Source organism: Athene noctua, chromosome 11 (assembly GCF_965140245.1).
Source record: "Athene noctua chromosome 11, bAthNoc1.hap1.1, whole genome shotgun sequence".
Taxonomy (NCBI): domain Eukaryota; kingdom Metazoa; phylum Chordata; class Aves; order Strigiformes; family Strigidae; genus Athene; species Athene noctua.
Window position 1 is genome coordinate 17,111,930 of NC_134047.1, and position 21,993 is coordinate 17,133,922.

The window sequence follows — 21,993 nt, forward strand, 5'->3', positions numbered from 1 at the left end:
ACATTGTCATAAAAAAACCCCACTTACAATCCTCTTTTCCTCATTCCTGAAACCTCCTAACCTGGTTGACTTGTTGGAGTGCATTTCATACATTCTTAGCAGATAGGCTGAAGGAAACGCCTAGTTCACGCGCAGCTAGAGGCTAGAAAGCATGTAGGGAGTTCATGAACGTTGCTTGTCTCCTCCTGCAGTCTCTGCAGAGGGCACATAGTGTGCTGGGGCACGGATCCCAAACTGCTGGACACAGCATGACCATCCCACAGCTGGAAAATCTTACTGGTGTGACAACGCTTGTGGCAGGGAGTTAAGGTAGGAGAATTCAATGATAATTTCAACATATGTTCACTGACTTTCTCAGATGTTCCCTTATTTGAAAGATAGATGGAAGGACTGCCAGCTTGTTAAATTATTGCTTCATGTTTGGGAAGTGGAAATTTATTTTAATTATTTTAAAAACTGGTTTGGGCTGCATGAAATAGAACAGAGTTCCCTGTCTGATGCTACAGTGATGGGAAATCAATACTACTAGTAAAGGTGGGGAGTGTGAAAAATATTGTATTGTCACTTGTGGTGAGCAGTCAACAGCCCTGTCTCTTAACCCTGTGTTGAGCATGTATCCTTGTCTACCTGAAAGACAGATAACTTGGACGAGTACTTGCACTATTTTGCCATAATTAACCAATTCTGAGAGCAGTGTGAAGCAAGCTGAATCTGTTTCATCCTAAGGTCCGCTTCTACTATATTTTGAGAACAGTTTATGGCAGACACAAATTGGAAGGATTTCTGCCTTTTTTTGCAGACTTTCTGCTGGAAGACGGAAGAATGGGAAGTTCAGGTAACGAAGACCACAGTACTCCAAATTTAAGTCCTGACTCTTGGGACATTAGATTCCTCACGTGCACATGGTTCACTGAGAGGACTGAGATATAACCTAGGTTATATCCAGCCTTCTTATGACTACTTGTTGGAAAGCACAAGAGGTTTTTATGGGAAATGAGAAAAATAGATGAATGACTGTTCTTTCTTTTAAAAAATCTATTATTTTTCTAGCATTGTAACTGCTGTGGTCACAATTCACACAAGCATAACAACTGCTACGCACCAATAAACAGTGCTAAAAGAGCTTACAGTTAATGTCATGAGCAAGTTAAGCATGTTAATAAAGTGGTACAAAGGCACAATAGCTAGCTTGCACTGCGTGAGGAACAGGAAAAATAGACCTCTGGGCCAGAGCTAATGCTTTTTAAATTGTATGTTGATGTGTAGTGGTAGAGCAGTGTAGGAAGAGCTGGTTTGCTGCTTGCTATTGAGATGGCCTGATGTAGTCCTTTCTCCAGCCATATGGATGCTGATGACTTTGCCAGACTTTCACCACTTGGGTTGGAATTTTCTATGGCAAGTGTGGGCCTCCAGCTGAGCAACCAGAAAGTTTCTTAACTTAAATAGTGGGTTGCTTTCTAAAACAAGACTGGGAAAATATAGTTTCTCTTCCTGTTCTTGAAGTTCTTCCAGTTGTTTGGTGGGGTTGTGCTAGTTCCTGCTTCCCTCATGGGCCTTGGGAAGGTGCCCGTACCTCAGGAGGAAGGTTTCTTGGTTTAAGTCTTCCATGTTTGGGAAAGTTTGGTCAGTTTTAAAGTTCTGAAAGATTCTCTTCTGAATCAGATGACTGTTACAGAGTGTCCACTTGCATTTCCAAACTGCTGACTAACCTGCTGTGTTTGTCCCCTCCCTGCCACTGTGTTCAGCTGGAGCTGGGGAAAGGATGCCAGATGGGCAAAACAATAGAAATCCCAAGATGAGGACTGAGGAACTCTTGAGTTTGAACACAAATTGGTAATTGATGACAGGGGACTAGAGCTAGCTGAGCAAGGGATTGTGAACAGGGGAGAACTGAACAGAGAACAAGATAGAGCTAACAAGCAAAACTAGACATAAAAGCAAATGATAAACATGGACAAGAATTTTGTAGATGAATGTTTAAGATTAAAAAGGGGGATGGATTATGGCTGGATAACCTTAATCCTCATATTTTTTAATGTCTGAATACTTGGCTTTGCAGCCTTGAAGAGTCTTTTCATGTGTAAGAAACACTGAGAGACCATGTGGAGGCAGCCTTTGCAGATACTTCAGAATACCCTTCAAGGCACAGATGAGTGCAGTGTTTATTAGGAAGCTTCTGAAGACTGGAGGGTTTATGATTAGAAAAGAAATCAGATAAATGTATCAAAATAGATTAAGCAATGCTACGTATTGTAGGGTTAGTTGGATGGAGACGCAAACCTAATGATTCATAAGGTTTTGCATGATACAACTGGCTATCTGCCGAAGGCTTCCCCCATCTCTGAAAAATAACAGCCTTCTTTCTGCTACCTAGGTAAATTAATTATGCTGTGCAATGTGAGGAGCTGACAATGAAACTGGAAAATTGAATAGAAACAGCAGGCACTTCTCACTGCATTCGTAGCCTGAGTGTTGCTAAATATGATTTTGATTACAGCAGAACATATGAGCTCTGGTTGTAGAACGAGCTCCCCTGTGGCCAGAAAGTGCACAAATGTGTAAAAACGATGCTTCTCCAGGACAAGCAGTGACATTCCTTGTCCTACTCTTACCATATGTGGCAGCAGAGATTTTTAAGGAGAACAAAAAGGAGTCTTACAGTCTTCTGTTGACTTCCTGCAAACTGTTTTAGAGTAATTCCTGCCTTAAATCCGTAACTTCTGATTGAGCTACAGTGTGTGTGTTAGCAGTCTTGCTACCAAAGTTTTAAGCAGCTGGCAGAACCACCATGTTCCTTGGTAAGTTGTTTCAAACAGAAAAGTTTTTTGGTTTTTGTTTGTTTTGGGGTTTTTTTTCTGATTTATTTTTTTTTTTACTTGAATTTGCCATAATTTGAATTTCCAACAATTTAATCTGAGTGTCTTTTTACTAACAGGTCAAGTGACTAACTACTCCCAGAAGTCTTTTCCTTGTGGAGGTCTGTGCTGACAGTGATCAAGGTACTTCAAACTTCACCTTATCTAAAGCTGTTATTATTTTAAGTTCCAATGGGTATTTTTTTCTTCCTTTTTTTTTTTCCCTCACTCTGTTGGTGTGTTTTCTGAACAATGCAAAAACTGGAATTGGGCAAATAATTTTGATAATTTCACCCTGAACTTCATCCAGGCCTAATGCCACTGCTGAATTATTTGTCCAAGTGCTTCAGTTCTTTTTAGCGCTGTTCCATCCTCAGGGCATATTTGCACAGTACTGGGTCCTAAGCCCAGGGTCATAAAGATGGATGAAGGCAGATGAGAAATGACAGCTGGTGAATAGATGTGCCCGTTTTATTTTTCAATAGAGTCAATGCTATGGCTGCAAGGTTAGTATGATTCAAAAGAACCTCTTTGAGCCATTCACTGCTTGAAGATGCAATATCCCTTACTAATGTGGCATATTGTACAGTCATATTGAACGTATTGTTCACCAGCAAATATACTGCTGTGAATGAGTTAAATAGGACTTGATTTGTCTGATTGGGAAAAATGGACTCCCATCACAATTCTGAAAAATGTAATGCATGTTTATTGAATGGCTCCTCCTTTTGTTTTATACTTAAAGTATTTTATATTAGAAGTATATATTAAGGAAATCTGTAAAGAAAAGTTGCATGGAAGAAGCAGAAACCCAGATAAAAAAATCTCATCTTACTAGTAACAGCTCTTCTGGCCCTACCAGTTTCAGGAGGAAGATGGGCTCACCACTGACTGTGCACTTTATGTTGAATAGTTTTTCTCTGACCAGTGTGGTTTGTTTTGGCAGGGGCTGTTGGTTATTGAAAATGGAAGAAACAAGGAAGCTCTCTCCAAAGCCGTGTAAAAACAAAGAACCTGTGAAAACAGAATGGGGGTCTCAGAGTGTTGTATTTACATATTTCCAAGGGGATATTAACAGCGTGGTAGATGAACATTTTTCTAGAGCTCTAAGCAATGCCAAAAACCCACAAGACCTGAGCACAAAGCACAAGGGTGAGACTGTCGTCCTGAAAAATGGTGAGCTGCTTTCTGTGTGTGAGCGTGGTGTTAGACAGGGGTGACTAGCTTTCACTAAGAAATTTAAGATGCACCGTGTTTAAATTTGAAATTGCGTGCAAATAAAAAGCAAGAAAATCATGCTTGAAAAGCCCCAGATTATGTAGCTGGGAATTCTGGGGTAAATCTCAGTGTTTGCTGGGGTTCTTTCCAAGCTCCACCTGAGCCTGTTGGCAGGACCACATCCTCATTTTCCAGCCAAGAGACTCCATCACTGTCAGACACATTGTGTTGTGACTTAATTTGTTGTCTTTGCAAAAATATATTTGTCTAAGCTTGCAACTGTTAAAACCCTGCCTATGCTAACAGCCTGTAAGAAAACACATGCAATATTTGTTTGAAAGTATTCAGGGTGGTGGTTTAGTCTGCTTTTAGTGTGAATTTATTGTTGATTTTTAAGATAATCAGCACTAAAGTGAATATATATTTCTTTAAAAATGAATAGGCAATCTGGTAGCATTCTCTTAGAAGTCCATTGGAATTTGCTTCGCGAAAAAAGGAAGAATTGATGAGACTTCAGATGTTTCTTTCTCTTTTTAAGTAGATAGCATGTCTTCCCATCAGTGGAATTTCTCTTCACATTGCTCCAAACCATACCCATCATCTTCTGCTACAAGCATGTCAAATTCTGGTCTGAATTTTTCTGCTGTTGGTATGGCAGGCCAATACCAGCCGTCAGCTCTGAGGAGTCATCCAACTCAACCTGCAGATTTATGGCCTTTCCCTTCGATTGGGACTCCCAGTCTTACCAGTTCGGTGTATCATCATGCCTTGCCTGACCTGCACACGGTAGATGAACCGATCTCTGACAGGAAATACGGTTCTCTTCTTGGTCTCCTGCAGCAGGAAAGGTGCCTGACATCCATGCAAGAATGTACCATGAAGCAACACTCAAGTTCTGCTTGTATGACTGGACCTGCTAGGTTACAAAATATAAGTCAAAGTTCAGCTCCTGGGGGAGGTAAGGAAATACTATCACTTTATTCTTTGATGGCATCTTCTGTAAAGAGACAAAATAATACAGTCTGTTCATAGGTTCTTAAATTGGAGCCATCTTCAGCCCAGCTCATTGAAATTTTTTCCAGTAGTTAACCCATATGCTGTGTGATGTGGTACTTGGGATTGATTAGCTATATAGTACAGCTTAATCAAAAATACGCATTGCCCACTTGCACAATATTTTCCCTTCTGGCTTACATTAGGGAGATATTTTAAGTGGATATGAACATTATCCACAGTGCTATCAGAATCTCTACCTTATAAGTAGCAGGTAGGGTGGCACCATGTGTACTGGGTGCTCCTGTGTTATGACCAGAAAGGGGTGGCCAGGTAAGAGCCCTGAGCAACCCATCTTACTGTGTGAGGCTTTACTGATATTCTGAATACAGAATGTGAAACTGCGGCCCTTACCAGAAAGGCCAGGGATTTCTCTCCCTTCCCAGTCTCTGTCTGCAGCTGGAAGGACTAGGGTAAAGGGGCTGGCAGGCCAGCCTGGCCTTGCCTCCCAGCTTATTGCTGCCTGCCATGAAGCCCTCCTGCCCTGCGTGTCAAAGGCTGTGATGGCTCCCTGCAGTACATTTCCCAGAGCCAATGCAATTCACACAGAAGCGATGATTGTTGCTCATTTGTTATTAACAATTAGTAGGAATTCCAATCCTAGGTACTACCAGCACACAGAAGAGAGATGACTGGTGACTGAAGTCCATTTCCTGGGAGCTTATGTCCCCACAGCATCTAGGTCTGATGGATAAAATTGCTCCCTTGTGAGTAATTTCTGCCTCCGAGAAGCTCTGTGGGATCAAGCTTCCTGGCCAGAGCCCTGGTGCACTGTTAGGGTACACCTGCATTGCTGTTCCTGGGCGTTACCCACATAGTCAGCTTGGCACTGGTCTCCAAGAAAAAAGGTTGTGAAATTGTTTAGGGAGTCTGCTGAAAAAATACAGCACGTCCTAGCTGGTGCTTCTAGATAAAAAGGACCGGGCATGTGAAGAAGCAATCCTGAGTCTTAGGTTTTGAAAAATAACCAGCTGTGAAATACCTACTGGTTACTCAGTGTCTAATCTGCATCAGTAGAAATTTGGCAGAATGTGGGCTAGAACTACTGTTTATATCTGCAATCAGGTTTATCCACAGTTCCTCTTTTGAGGCTACATTGAAGCTGTCTTGTTATGAGGACCCCCATCTGTAGGTGTTTTGTGAACTTATTCCTGCTAGAGTGTCCAATGCCTGTCTGTGTCTGTGCATGGAAAAGGAGAGTGTGTATGTCTTCACCTGGAATACAAACTTTCTGCTCATGGTACATAGATTTAGCTGAGACTGTAGGTATGTGTTGGACAGGCACGCACACTAGACTTTTTGCAGCTAGTAAATGGCAGTCTAATTACTTTAAAGACACTGTCTGGACTTCTAGGGTTTAATTTAAGAACAAGGTTAGGTGCTCTCTTCCCCCAAGGGGGCAATGTGAGCTTATCAAGGCTTGGCACCAGGAGGAACTGACTGCTCCAAAAAAGGAGATGTTTCATGAAACTAGTCTTGGGATCAAAAAAGGGAAGGAGTGCTAACAACAGTGGGCTTTTTTTCAAAACTTCAGAAACAAAATGAGTGGGGAAAATTTGGAAAGGAAATTAAACAGCTCAACGTTCCCCAGGCATCGTCAATTAAAGCCTTTTCTCTCAGGATGTTTACAGGGCCTTTCTGAACATTTGGGGAGCCTCATAACACCACATGTGTAATGCCATACGTGTGCTTATCAAGAAACCCCAAAAGAACAGATAAGAAACGGCTGGCCCATGTTCACAGGGAGTCTTTGGCAAGTCCCTAGGATGTGTGCATCTAGTCTGGCTGTGGGAGTCCCTGTTTCTTGGCTCTGTCTGTTAAATATACTTCTCGTTGTGCTGTGTCATGTTTAAGAACAGCTGATATTTATATTTATGGAAGTGTATATTGCTCTGCCAGACAGCACAGACCTCCCCAGCACCTGTGCTATAGGCTGGGCTGCAAAAGCACAAGGTTTCTTTAGGAACTGTCTACTTTTAGCTCTATGTTGAATCTCTGCTCATCTCCAGTATTCTATTTTTTTTGAAGAGAGGAAAGCAAGCTCTTACCAAGGCTCAGAAAATCCCAGTGTAAGCCATGCCACTGCAGGTGAGTAATCAAACCAACAGGTATGGAGCAAAGCAGTGCTCACCTATGAAGGACAGCTGCCCTGCTTATGCATGCAGAATTGAAGATGCTGCCTTGCTTGCTTCCAGACTGTGTTTCAAAAGCTTGTTTTTCACCCAGATAGACATACCACCTCCCATAACTACATTGAGAAGAGGGAAAACATTCTATTAAAATGAGATATATTATTTTCTAACTCCATCTACCTTAGTTTTTGTGGTTATGCCATCATCCTGCCACTTCACAATGCCTGTTTTGCACTGGCTGTCCAAGTTTCAGTTCCCAGAAAGATAGGACACCTCTTGCTTTGTTTCTCAAGCACCTGGCTTCAGGCTGAGGTCCCTGCTGGACCTGTGTGCTACCATTACTGCCGTTTTCACCACGCTGCTAGGAGGCTTGTTCTAAGAAACTATTCCTAAAATATTCAGGCTTCCATATATTTATTAGTCTCTTGAGACTGTGTCATGCCCTGATCTTGGTTCTTTGATGTGCAATATTTTGGGGATACTTTTGGATGGGTCATTCTGGTTATTCTAGTAAGGGCCCTCTTGCATCAGACCCAAAGGTGCAATTTTGTTTGCACAACACCTTAAGAGATCTCATGGACTATGCTGTTTGACTGTCCTGATGCTGCTCTGTCTTTCAGGTATTCAGATTCATGACAGAAGACGAGATTTGTATTTTTAGCAACTGGATGTTTCTACTTTATTCTGAAAGAGAAAGTTCTTGTGGTGAACTTTTATTGTTTGCAACTGTGAATCAAGAAGAAATGAACTGCAACTGTTCTGTGCTTTTTCTCTCAGTTGGAACAATACATGTACTATTTACTATTCGGGGAATGAAAAATCATCCTTTCCTATTCAGTAAATAATTTCTAATAGCTGTGGTATTAAACCTGGCAGTATGTTTGTTGTGAAGAAATATTGTCTACTTAAGGCTTTTCATGTAGCCCTCTTGAAAGGATTCAGCACTTTTTAATCTTTCCGTGTTTATTCATTTACCATCTCTTGATAAGAAGCACAATTCTTATCGATGCAGTTGATAACTGATAAATGCAGGGATACAGTTAGCATAAATTCCGTGCTGCAGCTTCTCAGCTTGATTTGGTATCTCCATACTGTTCAAAATAGTCTTAGCCCATGGGGAAGAGACTTCAAGACAACCACAGGTCAGCAAAGCATGTTATCACGTTTGTGTTTTGGAATTACAGTAATTTGTAACCATACTTGCAATTCACAGGGACGTTCTTCAGAAATTATATAATATGCATATGTCTGAAGGCTCTGTTTTGCCCTTGTAATGTATAATTATCCTCTAAAAACCAGTGAATTAACACTAGATCTGAGAAGAAATCTGGATCCTCGTTGGATGTAATTAAAACACCACTGAGCAAAAAGCTGGAGGTGAGAATGGGCTATTTTCCCAGCCTCTCTGTGGGTGTCAAAGGTTCTTTTTCTAAATAAACCCTGTGGGGTTGAATTTTAAATTATTGAGCTTGAAGGGCTTGGCCACCTGACCAAGCAAAAATCAATCCCTTCATAGTATCTGCATCCCACAGACCTCGGAGTGGCTGAACAGGGGGTGGTCTCGATGCTCCTCTGGGCAGCAGAAGCGGCAGCCGTGAACTGCGCATTGCTACTGCACGTCCAGATTCCCCCTTGCTTCACCACTCGCCCTTGGCAAATATGTTTGCTGAAGCTACTGTGAGTAAAGCCTCATGTGACTGGTCTTTACATTTGTGTATGTAATCCCTGCAGGAAGAGAAACTGCTTAGCCTTTATTGTAAATCCTAAGGATAAAAAAGATTTGGGTTTCTTTTTTCTTTCTTCATTAGCTGTATGTTAATTTAATATAAAGGAGCACAATTAAATTTTTCTGACCACTCTACACAGTTGCTTAAGGAAATCTGACCTTTGAGATCTTAGGGCTGTGATTTATAGGAGAAATTCTTAGCTACTATAAGTGTTTGTGGCTCTGTTTACACCAGATATCTCTGCTGCCACTGGTCTACTTCAGTTATAACACCTTGTATAATTTTATAAATGACTTGAGTTCAGCAACTTTTAGCTGTTTATGGTACTGATTTAAAAAGAAATTTTTAAAATCCCAGTTTGTATCATACAAGTTTGCTCTAGCATATACATGAGCTAGACCAACCTGAGATCACATGCAAATGGAACTATTTTAACTAAATTAATAAGAGGTAGACCAACATCCTGTCTCCCTACAGACAAGCACTGAAAAATAATTAATTTTTAATATTTCTACAAAATTGCCTTTCTTCTCTTTTAAGTTTGGGAATGAATCTCCAGGTAGGTTTCTTTTGTCATTCCAAATCTCTTAATTCCCTGATTTTTAAGGCTGCATGGTAATATCTGACTTCCTCTATGGGCCAAAGCAAATATTTCCAAGCTGTACTCCGTACACCTGTCTTATGTGTGTTATAGTTCCAGTGCAGTTACTGCTTCAAAATAGTGAAATATTTTTGTCTCCCTCTGCCATCCCTCCTGAAGGAAGATGCTTTCATTTCTGTCTAACATTTGAAAAGACATATTATATTTAAATGCTTTAAAAATGTAGTGCTTCTTGGAACGGTTTGGTCCTGCGCATGTCACATCTGGGAATATTCAAGGTGACTTATAAAACCCATGTTTCTGGTGAATCAACCAAGTGGTGTTGGACATGGGGGGGGTGGGAAGAAAACCATCATTTTTAAATGGATGTCACTTACTGCAGGGACACAAGGCATCAGTGCCTTGACACGGTGACACTTTGAGCCGTTGCTGCAAGGTTTGGCGAGGCTGTGTCCTTGCTATTCATCTGGGCAGCAGGCTGGGGAACGAGAACAAGGGCCTGGGCAGCCCAAGGGCTGCTGTCTTATCTCAGACCCCCCTCACCAGCGCTGTGAGCCACGGTGCCGGGCTCCACACTGGGCACACGAGTGCTTGCTCTCTTCCCTGGGGTTAGAAGAATGATGATCTTGGGGTGGAGGGCTGGGGGACAGAGCCTCTACTGCTCCAGCCCTCTGTCTTACACCACTGCAACAACCCAGAACATGCCTGGGTTTGTAGGCATCTTAATTTTCTTCTGCAATAAACACAGTCAACCCGTCAGTGCAACTTGCCTCTAACGATTTCGTATCAGTAGAGGTTTGAACGTTCTACAGCAGTTCCCCACATTGTGTAGGCTTTTTTATATACATATATATCATATATATACGCATATATATTCCTCTACAATGTTTGTCCAGATTGGAGTGTTTCTTGCTTTTCCACTGCGGCTAGCGCTGCGTCCCCCATCCTGCCGTCGTGCTCTGATGACGGCGTCTTCATTCCCGTTGAGTACGTGCGCTCTTTTGCTCGCAAGGACTTGGCAGACGGAGCGCTGCATTCGGCAACTGCCATCTGGTGCTTCCCACGGTTACTTTCGGTTCCTCCTCCGAATGCAGCAATCCTGGTGATGGCGGGAGGAGAAGGGATGCGGGATGTACCCCTTTCAACAGGTTCCACTCCCCGAATGCAAGCACACCTCTGCAGAGACCAAAGGACAGAAGGACAAACGTGGGCCATGTGTTACATTTTTGGGTAATTTACTGACCCTGCGGGAAACCGCTATTTGCATTCATCTGGGGACCATTTCTGAAGCTTTAGTCTAGGAATAACTTCTTTGCACAGATGGTTTTTCTCCTATCTTTTCCTGATGGGCAGATGAGATGCAAATTACATGCTCTGTGAGCCCTGCTCAGAGATTAATGCGGAGAAACATACTTAAAGTGTCGGACGTGCCTACCCTGTGAGGAGTCTGGGGTTTTTTTTAATAAGCTGCAGGAACTGTTGCACATTGTTTTCACCATGCGTGTCCCAGGACACAGACATTTTCTTCTGCATGTCTTGTGTTTGCAGGCGCCTTGCTCTGCCTTCTCGTGCGCGATGGCCCTGGTCCAGCTCCTCCTCTGATGGCCAGATAAACCTTGTGGGTGGCTGGGAGCAGCGTAGCTGGCTTAGCTACTCCACCCCATTTTAGTCACTCATTAGTAGTGTTAAAAATAGTCCCAGACTGCAATGACAAACAAGAGAAATTCTTTTGCTATTAAAGAAAAACATAAAAGTTTTTAAAAAAGCAAAAAGGGGAGGTGGGGGCAGGAATGCTATTGGGTAACTTGGCCATGGTTTATATAGCCCCTTCTGGGCATTTATTGCCTCTTCCCCATCAGCCTAGCTCTTCACTTGAAGTCAGCCTAGTTCTGAAACGTCCCAGAAACGTGATGGAGATGTGGCAGTATGTTTGCATTTATGTTATTCCTGATTTGGATGAGCTGCTGAAAGAAACACAAATTCTCCCATGTGCGCTCAGGCTGGAGGTGGCAACGCTCCGCTGGGGAGCTGGGCTGTCTCTGGAGCCACTGTGGGAGGACTGGTTGGCCCCAGGCCAGGGGACCACCAACTCACAGTGATACCAACAGCAATGTCACCCGGGAAAATGGTCATAGCTGGTGGCCCTCACCCTGGAACCGATATCCCTCATCCCTTTCAGAGAAGGGAACACAAGCTGCTGTTGCTTTCATTTTTATTCAGGTATCAATTAATTTGTCCCATCACAGGTGAGAAAGGGACAGCTCACGTACCCACGTGGCATGTAGCCTTTGGTAAACACTTGCTCATTGCTGGAATTTTTTACCATCTTGCAGTTTTTAAGCCTGTCTTCTGACAGGTTTTGCCAAGCAGGACAGTCCTGCTCCTGGTGAGGGACTAGAGTCACACAGCAAGGCTGAGATTTGTCCAGAGCATCTTGGCACTGGTGAATTTGTTGTCTGAACTAAAGGTGTGATCTGTGCCCTGTGCAATGCTGTGAAGGTGAGGAAATAGGAGTAATGTTTGCAAGTGTTCAAAATCTTTTTTTTTTTTTTTTTTTTTTTTTTTTTAGAAAAACAGTATCAAAAGTGGTTCATGTAGGAAAGTTTTCAAAACATGGAAGAAAGCAAATAGTTTTGGGTAAGAAACCAGTGAGTTCATGGCATTCTTCTCCCCAGCATAGAGAGCAGAAGCTTGCCAGAGAGGCTTTCACCTTCACTCATGAACGTGACATCTCCTTGTTCCTGGGTGCATGATCTTCCCGGTCTCCCCAGGAAAAGAGCAGCCAAGCTCTTTCTATCCCTTTCTGAAGGGCTGGCTCTGCTTGCTTCATTCCAAGCAGCCTGGAGAGCTTCGCAGGCTGCCAGCCCTGCCGCTGGGCAGGAGGAACCCAGGCTGCAATAAGGAGGGGTACCAGAGCCAAACCTGCCCGCCCCATCAGTGCCTCTGCTCAGGGAGCACAGTGCTCTGCCGGGCTTTTCCAAAGCTGCTGTCGGTAAAAATGCCCCTTACTGCATATTTTTTGTTTATTTGTTTGGAGTTCTTTTCCCCCTGGGCAGATTTATGGCTAAGTGACTGTGTGGCCTTGGTGCAAATGAAGGCAAAGCTGAAATATTGAAGAGCTGATTTCCTGGGAAGGGTAAAAACGTTTGTTGCACCACTTTGTTCTGTGATCTGTTTTCCTGTCCTGTCTGGTTTAAAACACTGCATGTTTTGGGCTCAGGGCTCCAATTCACTTAGCTGCTGACCCACTGAGACCTCGGTACTCCCCTCTGAGTTATCATATGTTGTTACACTTGGAGGATTTCAGCAGAAAACTGGTGCAAACTGGTGGTTTTGGTGCCTTGGCTGCTGGGAGGTGGATGCTCTCCTCGTTTCAGTATCACACACCATGTCAGAGGGCTGCGTGTTACCGCACTGGCAATAGTGCTGCGCAAGCAACTCGGCTGTGGTCACATCATACAGATCACAATTTCTTTGCTGAGGGGTCACTCACATGAAGGTGACTGGGTGGGGGGGAGTAAGTCAGTGGCTGGGCTGCAGCATGGGGCCATGGGGCTCTCCAGGCCAGCTCAGGATGCTTTCAGGTGGCCGGAGCCGTAACTGAGTTGGCTGACCCAAACCGGCTGTGAGCCAACTCAAATGTGGTGTTCCCCAAAACACGGTCCAGCAAGAGATCCCCGGGTCCCCTCTAAATCCCTGTGATCACAGCTGAGCTCATCAGCACCCACACTGCTGATTCACGCTGCCCCTGCAGCCTGGTTTCTTGGTGGGAGTTAAGTGGGGTACAGTGCTTCCTGAGAGCAAGAGTGGCCCCACAAAGCCCTTGCCCCCCCAGAAAGGTGGCTGCTACCCTGATCTCCATTCTCACCTCTCTACCCATATCTGCCCCATCCCACCAGCCTGGGCTTTGCAGACTCTGGGTTTGAGTCTGAGCAGAGTGATTTGTGTTTTCCCCATCTCTCTCTCTCTCCACCTGGCAAATGCTAGGTACAGTACTTGGCTATATAAATATTATCGAGCAGTATTTCATACTGAAATACAACAGTATTCCATTGCTTAAGACCTTTTGCGCCTGAGATAAGGGATAAAGTAACAGCTCTCTCCCATGATTAAAACAAAAAGTTTCTGTGTTCAGCATCATGACTCACTCACATTAGCTCCCAATACTGTACATTTACCAAAGAGAAGTGTCACTTTAGGTAAAGCCTTCCGCCAAATGAAAAAAACAAATTGAGCGGATGGAAGGAAACTGAATGTACTGAACACCCAAAGGGCATCTCTGGTAGCTGAGCACAGCCTAAAATATTCCTGTACTGGCTGCCTGTCCCACGCTGTCTCCCTGTGCCTGGACGGCTGTGAGTGATTGCATCGGCAGCAGAGAAGCACCCCTACACTCACGGGCTTCATCTGTTACCCCCTACTTGTAGCCTCGGTGATGGCCCAAGTCTTGCAGATACCACTGAATGTTGTGGTTCAAGGGACAATCCTTTGAGTTGGCCTTGCGGAAGGTCAACCCTTTCTTGGTCTTTAAGGATTAGTTCCCATGAAAGCCTTGAGAGTCTGTTTGTCTCAAGGTTTTGGAGACCTCATCCAGCTACTGGCCTCACAGAGCATGTCTGACTGAGTCTGGTTGTGGTTCTGGAAACCAGGACCCCTGGATTTGTGTAGGTTAATGCAGAAAAAACAGTTTCTTAAAAGGGCAGGGAGGAATGATGTTACTTCTTGTGAACTACCCCAATATCATCAAGTCTCAAGTGTGTGCTGGATAAATGGTATTTAACAAAAGTTGCCATGTGCAGCTCACCAGCCTGAGGAACATTGTGTGCAATCTGGGTACTGTACTCTAATCACTTCAGAGAAAAACACAAGGGCTAATTAAACGTGATGGGCAATTAGGAAAGTCCTCCAGCTGGACTTTTTTATACATAAAGGAGGTTTTTTTCAAGGTAGAATAAGTAGATTTTAAGGAAAATCTCTCGGCTTTAATCAAGCTGTCTTGAGATGTGATACTATCACAGTTCCACCTACCACACATTGTTTGTTGGTGCTGGATTTGTGCCATGTTTTAAGAAAAGATTAGCATCAAAATACTCTTTTTCCCCTGCCTCAGGTTGCACCAATAACTGCTGATTGTAAGTGTGCAAAGAGCAGCCTGGCATTATTTTGCTCACGTATTTTAAAGGTACTTTGCTAAAACAACAGCATCAAGGACTACGCCGTGTTGCGGGTACACAGCGCCCAAGGTCTCCGTGTAGCATGAAGGTGAGTGATTTACTCTGAGTAAAAGGGCTGGGGCAGGGGGTGTTTCCACTCTGTTCTATGCAGGATCTAAGCACCTCTCGCTGACCTCTACATTTGCCAACAGAGCGTGAAACAACTGCCCAACAACTGCCCTGGGTGATTTAGACAGTTTTTCTGGGTTTGTCCAAATATGTAGGACCAGAAGCAGGGTTGTACTATTTGTCCTGTTTCTTGGGGGAAAAAAAAAAAATAAAAATTATGGAGTAATCAGTTTATTAGGTGGATTTAAGGAGTAAAATCCATATGCATCATCTATAAGGTGGCATACTGAACAGAGCCAGTCAGCAGGGCTCCTTCGCTCCCCAAGCCAGGGCTAAGCTGCCAACAGCATGTGATTAATGCCCAGGCAGGGCTGGAGGATGAGCTGGGTCTGATGAGGAGGCTTTGAGGTCTGTCATTCAAAACATGCTGTTGCAGACTGCTTGTCTCACAGAACACCCCTGGGACGGCGAGACCATGGGGAAGATCAGGAGGCAAAACCACACTAGAGCTCACGGGCATGGGCAGGCAGCGAGTTGAGGGATGCACCAAGCATCGTCATCCCACAAGGCATCCCTGCACAGCCCCCTCCCAGCACGGGGGCAAGACGTGGCCCCCTCCCTGCATAGAAACCCACTGTCTGCCTACAGGCTGTGTTATCCCAAAAAGAAGTGGGTTTTTTTTAATTTTATTTTTCCTTACTTACACAGGAAAACAGCCTGGAAATACTGGTGAGAAATAAGTTTGGGAAGCAGCTCTGGCATCATCCTGCAGGGTGCTGGCACTGACAGGGCTGCAGAAGGCTGGTCTTATTCTAGGCAGGTTTCCCACACTGACAGGCTGTAGGGCACAAAAGAACCATGTAACAGTGACTAATGAGAATTGCTGCCTGTCTCCATGCAGAAACACTTGCAAAGGGAGGGGTTTCAGGGAAATAAGAACTTTCTCTATCATTCCTGCTTGCCTGGGAAAAATGTGGCTTTGCAAACTGGGGAGCGCGGGAACCTAGAGCCAGGTTTCTTCCCCTCGTCTATCCATCCCCCTCGTCTCTCATGCACAGAAATTTGCTTTACCGCAGACTGCAAACGCAAGGATCTTCTGGCCTGATTATGGCTTTTATGCTTATGAAGACAGATACAAGCTTCCTTGCATGCAGCGGTGCATTAGGAGTTTAAGCTGTGGCTTAAACCGGAGCCTGTGCCTCCGACTTTGTTTACATCAATAAGAGCAGGAATGTTGCACCATCTCTGCAGGCACGACCAAAAGAAAAAATTAGTACATCTAGTCAGTCTGGCTCAGTTTGAGCGGTTCTGGAATTATGTTCTGAATCTTTTTTAGCAATCTTGAAAGGAGGGAGAGAAATCTGTAATTAAATCAATACATATGTAAACGAGCATCTGCCACAGAACCAGTTTAACTTCTTTGTGTTAAAATGTATTTTTGTTGATGCGTTATTTGTGACATATTCTTTGTATATAAGGGTGTTATTAAATTGGATTTTGGCTTGATTCAAGCAATTAAATGAGTCAAATCATTCTACGCTTTTGCAGGATTTTTTAAGCTGTTATGTTGTCTCTTGATGTGTGTTCTTGAGACTGCCTTTCAGCTGACAGTTACTTTTATGATTTATGATTATTGAGAAGCAGGTTTGGATAAATTGTGCGGCTGATAAACTGTCAGTGTTCAGGTTTTCACTGACCAAATGTGGTTGGATGTCAAACTAAGGGCCCTTCTCACAAGACTGCTTTTGGATTTGGTTTGTTTCTGTATTTAAGAGCCCTTCTGAAACCTCAGCCAAAGCAATGGCTTCAGTAACTTCAGTCTAATTCTTTGGTGGCTCTAAACTCAAGTAGCTCTATTTCAGTTGTCTGGCATAAAGTAAAAATACTGAGAGCCTGAAGTCTTTATGGCATGAAAGAAGATATTGTTATTTCCCATGTAGGAAATTAGTCTGGTCTTGCATTTCCTGAATGCTTAGTGCTGCCATGTACTCCCTGGATAAATGTAATCCATTATTCTTTGTTTCTTTCCTAGTTCAGAGCTTGGACCTCCCTAAATCTCTCTTAAAAAAAAAAAAAAAAAAAAAATCCTAGCTGATCTCTTTGAAAAAAAAAAAAAATCCTATTGGTGATTTTGCTGTCTGTGATCTGCAAATTCTGCAGTGACACTCCATGGTGTGTTGGGTTTGTGCATTGCACTTGGGTGCTGCTGGCATGTGGATGGCAGGGCCAGACGATGGGCATTTCTTCTTCCTCAGGTGTATACTCGTTTCTTCCTAAATTGGGAAATCCAGCTGTGTCAGTATGGCTCAGTCAGGAAGGACACTCGGTCTTGCTTCATTAGATATATGTTTTGGCTGCAACAGGTTTTCACCATGTCTGCATAGTCCTCTGTCATTAGATTATGCAAATGCTGCTTCTCTCTTCCCTTTTGCAGGATATTTCTTTTTATCTCCTGCGTTGTGTTGCTTCCACTGCTGTGACAGAAGGAGAGTGCCAACAGTCCAAACAGCCAGGGTCACCTCGGGCTGCTTTTGTGTATTACAGCACTTGGAGATTATTAATGCTGTTAGCTGTACTTTGCATGCCTGAGGATATGCGGTGTGTTTGCACACACGCAGTTAACTTTGTCCCTGGTTTGTGTGTGGATTCATCACGCTGCTGGTACTTGTGGTAGATACATGGTTTAGCTCCTGAGTGACAAATGTCATGTCATGATGCTTGTATGGTAATTCCAGGAGGCTCCATCGGGATGAGGCTCGTGAGCTGCATGGATGCCCAGAATGAAAAGGTGCTCACTGATCCCAGAGACTTTAACATTTGTCATGCTCTGCTGCAATCTTTAGACTGTTGCATTTGTTGTATAGCCAGCAAAAGACACAAGAATATGGATTGAGGAAACGAATATGAATACTACCTTTTTGCCTGATGATAAAACAAGAAGATATTTGGAAAAACCATCTGCAACGCCTAGTGGAAGAGGGATGATGCAAAGGTCATACATACTCCAGGCACAGCACTTTGCATATGTCTTAGTCCTCAAAAGGAGGCAGTAACAGACTGCATGCAAGCCAGCTCTTCTTCCAAAGGTCCCTGCTCCCACAGCTACTGCTGCTTCCCGGGGAGCTGTGCTGTGTCCCAGAGCTGCCGTCAAACGGCATAATGTGGGAAGGAAAACTTCCCACCAGGTTTAGCTTGAAGAAGTGCTACATTACTGTATTACACCAGTGAAACTAGTGAATTCCCACTGCTAAGGAAATGAAAACTGTAGAGCAGCTCGGCAAGGATCAGACAGATGGGTGAAACAAGGGAAAAGAAGTGTTTCTGTTGCAGTGGGTAACCAAACTGTGGTGCTCCCAGCTGAGGGCTGCTGTGGGGGACAGCATCACACACAGGTCTCTCCTAAATGCAGCTCCCTGGATGCAATCACCAGTGTAGGAGGTTACAAATGAACTTTGATGGGCACAAGGTGGGTCCTTAATTTCCTTGGTTATCAGCTGCTCTTGGATCTTTGCTCTTAGTATAGGATGGCTTTTATGCCTGCTGTCTCCACTTCCAGCTGGGCTGGGATGGTACCATAATCCAGCCCTTAGCTCGTGTAATGGTGTGTGCTGAGCATCATGCAGCCCCATCCCACATCCTCTAACGCCATGTGTGGGAACCAAAACTCTCGGTCAGTGTGCTGCCAATTCAGGTGAGAAATTCTGCCCTGCCACTGCCAAACTTTGTAGGGACACAGTGATTCAGACTTCACTTCTGCTGAGTTCTTCCCTTGCCTTAATCACATCCCAAAGTTGCTGAGTACTGGGGCTTGGTGCTCACCAAGGCTGTGTGCTGGGCTGATGGATGAAACGCTCAAGGGCTCTTCATTAATTTTGTATGTTAATATCCCCAGGACAGCTATGTAATTTCAAGAGCATTTCATTTCCCATGCAGAGCTCTAGCCTTTATCCTACCTGAGGCATAATTTTATGAATGACTCTCTGGCACCTTGCCACCCAGCAGAAGCCACCATATTGCAAAGTATCATAGTGGCAGCTGTTAGGGAAGAAATTTCCTCCTCCCTCTAGGAAGGAGAAGAAAGTTGTCCCATCCCATGAACACTGGTTATCCACAGGCTGTGAGGACACAGGAGCAAAGGCTGCAGATGCCCCACGATCCTCCAGGCCATGTTGCTGCTCCTGTGCCATGAGAGGAGGGCTCGGCATGTCCTCACCTGTGCAAAGTGGTTGTAAATTGTGCTTCCTCCTTATATGCAGCTGGAGAGGGATTTCTCAGGGTTTTTGGAAATCTGTTCAGAGGAAGGAATTTGTCACTGCAAAGCTCTCTGGTCTTACCCCTCTTCTGACCTGGAAAAGTGTCCCTGCATCAAGGTGAGCTCACACGGGTCACGATGTGTGCACGTGGTGGGGTTTGGACTTGCATACCTCAGCGTACACACAGCCTTGGCCTTGACCATCCCTTATGGGCAGGGATAGTTTCAGCTCCAGATCCCATGGCATGGCCAAGACAACTTACACATCCATTCTTCAGAGAGAGTACTACAGCTTGCTTCTTACCTTGACTTCACTTCGGTGGGGGGTTTAATAAAAGCAGGTAGTTACTTTAGGAGGTTCGTAGAAGAAGGAACATGGCACAGGCATTGTGGTGGTGTCTGTGGTTACCGGCCTTCTCTGCTGGATGCCATGTGTGATGGTGCCTTTGGCCATGACCAAAGAGAACCTGGAGAACTTGGCCTGGATTTTGGTAAGGACAGTGTTTGACAGCTCCTGAAATGGGCTAAAAGGACATAATAGGGTCTAAGAGAGGCCTGTTGTCTACTGTTAATCAGATATGGCCTTTCCGTATGATTCTTTGCAGGCATCATGAAACTCAAGCTCCATCCTCCTGGGAGATGCCTGTCCATCCTTGCCATGCAGGGAGGAAAACTTGTTCTACATCTCCTGCCTTTGAACTCAGGTATGTAATGGAAGGTGATATGAGAGCTCCAGGTTTCTACTGAAACACTTGCAGGATTAATTGAACAGTAGGGCTCATTCTTAGAGACTTGAATCATGTGGTTCTAACCTCTAGGTTAAGCTCAGTGTTTTTTTCTGGCAGTAGCAGACCAAGAGATCATTTCTACCACTAAACTCTTCTGAGGCTGTTTTCAGCAGAACCCAGTGCTTGGAAAATTAACCTGGTAAACATTAGAAGAAGATTGTGCAATTGCCTGGTTTTGCGGTTCATTAAAGTTTTTCATGGGTGGGCACTGTGGTGTGAACCTACTTTCAGTTCCATTGATGTTCTTCCCTTGCAAAACTAAAGAAAAAAAAACTGAGTCCCCTTTTCAAAGATCTTGATGACTGCCCCAGACACAGCACACTCTGCTATTATTTTACATACAGCAGGGGGGAATCAGGTGAAATTCATCCTCCTGCACCAGATCCAGGCTGTTGGTTAGAATCTGTCTGCATGATGTGGCGCTGCCACAGACCTTCATGGGCTGGGGGGCCGGTTGGTAGAGACAGGAGGTGTGTGTATGTGGCAGCACTGAGACTCAATATTGCACTACATAATTATTAGCTGTAGTGATTCAGCTCAGTTCTTTGCGAATCAGGGTGAATTCACTGGTCAGGAAGCCAGGAAGGACAGTGATGCTCCTCAGGAGCTCACTCCCCCTCCTCAGATGAAAAAATCTCATGGGTCGAGATAAGGACAGGCAGATCACACACCACAAGCAAAACAGACTCAGCTTGGAAAAAAAAAAAAAAAAAGATCTGCTAATCCTGCAGCCTTACCTCGAGATACAACCCACTCTGAAACAATATTGCTCTGATTAGGGCTGGCATAGTGATTTTTTTCTCTATCCACTGAATATATTTGGCTGTTTCTGTCTCTGGATTTTTGCTCTTCCCAGCAACAGAGATGGCTCATTTCAAGAGTGGTGAAATCGAGAGCAGTTGACTTATCTAAGGTATCATAAGCAACTGGATACAGGCAGCAAAAGTAAGCCTGTGTCCTGCCTTCCAGATCTCTCCACCTATATGCTCAGGTGGTGAAGGCCAAGAGGATCCACAAGCTGGAGGCTCCCGGCCTGCAGTGGGGCTTGGGGAGGCTGATGCTGAGGGAATGAGCTGGGATGTGCTCTGGGTTTGCTTTCCTTTCTCTCAAACCACTTAGCCCTGTTTCCAGTACAGTTTCCCCAACTGACTGTTACTGGGCTAACACTCAATACTTACGTGGGTAGATTTTTCTTGTGACTCAGCAAAATCTTGATAATTTCATGCACGTTCTTCTTCCCCTCCCTGAATACTGGGGTAAAACGGTCCTTTTTTCGGTCTCTTTGGTTACTGTCACTTGGGTGTTTTCCTTGAACAGGGTGTTCAGGGTTTTATTTTCACTGTATTTTGCAGCAAGTGGCCATTTCAGTGTGCAAGCCTCTCCGACTGCATCACGTCTGTCTAGTGGTTCCCTCCAGGTGTGCAGGGGTTTTTTTAGGCCAAAGACTTTCCACTTTAAAACAAAGGTTGCTTTTCTGCTAAAAGGGAATTACAACTTCTGGGTTTTGGTGACTCATTGAAGCAAGAAGTGTGTCCCTCAGCCTGGGCTCATGAGGAGCTACTCTGGACAGAAACAGATGTACCCTGAGCAGTGTTTGGGTGTCCCCAGGCCAGCTTTCATCAGCTGACATGGTGATAAGGTGGGGATGTGCTGCCTGGGACTCGGTCTGAGCCTGGGCATCATCAAGAGGGCTGAAATCCCACAGCTCTGCAATTTGATGTCAGGATCTGTCCCTTGAACCCATAACCAGCAGCCACCTGTGAGGCACGTAGCTCTGGGTCCGATTTATTATGCATGAGATATGTTTGGAGGAGTCTTTTCCAGATGAAGATTGTTCCTCTGGTGTGACTTGATCCTGGGAGACCCTCATGTGGATAAACGTCGAAATACTAGTTTTTCAGCCCGATCCCCTCCTTACTCGGAGTGCTTGAACAAGCCACGTTTTTCTGTAGCTCTGCAGGAGCTTTGTCCACACCTTATGGGAAGCCTTTGGGAAGGATGAAGACAGCCAACAGGCCCGGCATGCTTCCTGGGGTGTTTCCAGACCAGAGCTCCCACATCACGAAGCAGCCGTGTGAGGGGGGC

General features: G+C 44.4%; 1 protein-coding gene across 2 annotated transcripts; it reads left to right on the top strand.

Annotated features, from left to right (window-relative positions):
• Positions 1-682: 682 nt before the first annotated feature.
• Positions 683-19,825, top strand: VGLL1 (vestigial like family member 1). 2 transcript variants are annotated; one of them, XM_074915118.1, is made up of 7 exons: positions 683-835; positions 2,936-2,999; positions 3,802-4,031; positions 4,615-5,031; positions 7,155-7,214; positions 7,879-8,935; positions 19,726-19,825. In XM_074915118.1, exons 3-6 carry the CDS (start codon positions 3,821-3,823, stop codon positions 7,917-7,919), a joined length of 729 nt encoding a protein of 242 aa, XP_074771219.1. In that variant the 5' UTR covers positions 683-835; positions 2,936-2,999; positions 3,802-3,820; the 3' UTR covers positions 7,920-8,935; positions 19,726-19,825. The 2 variants fall into 2 exon arrangements, with proteins under 2 accessions (XP_074771219.1, XP_074771220.1); XM_074915119.1 differs by having other exon boundaries at positions 4,732-5,031.
• Positions 19,826-21,993: the final 2,168 nt, after the last annotated feature.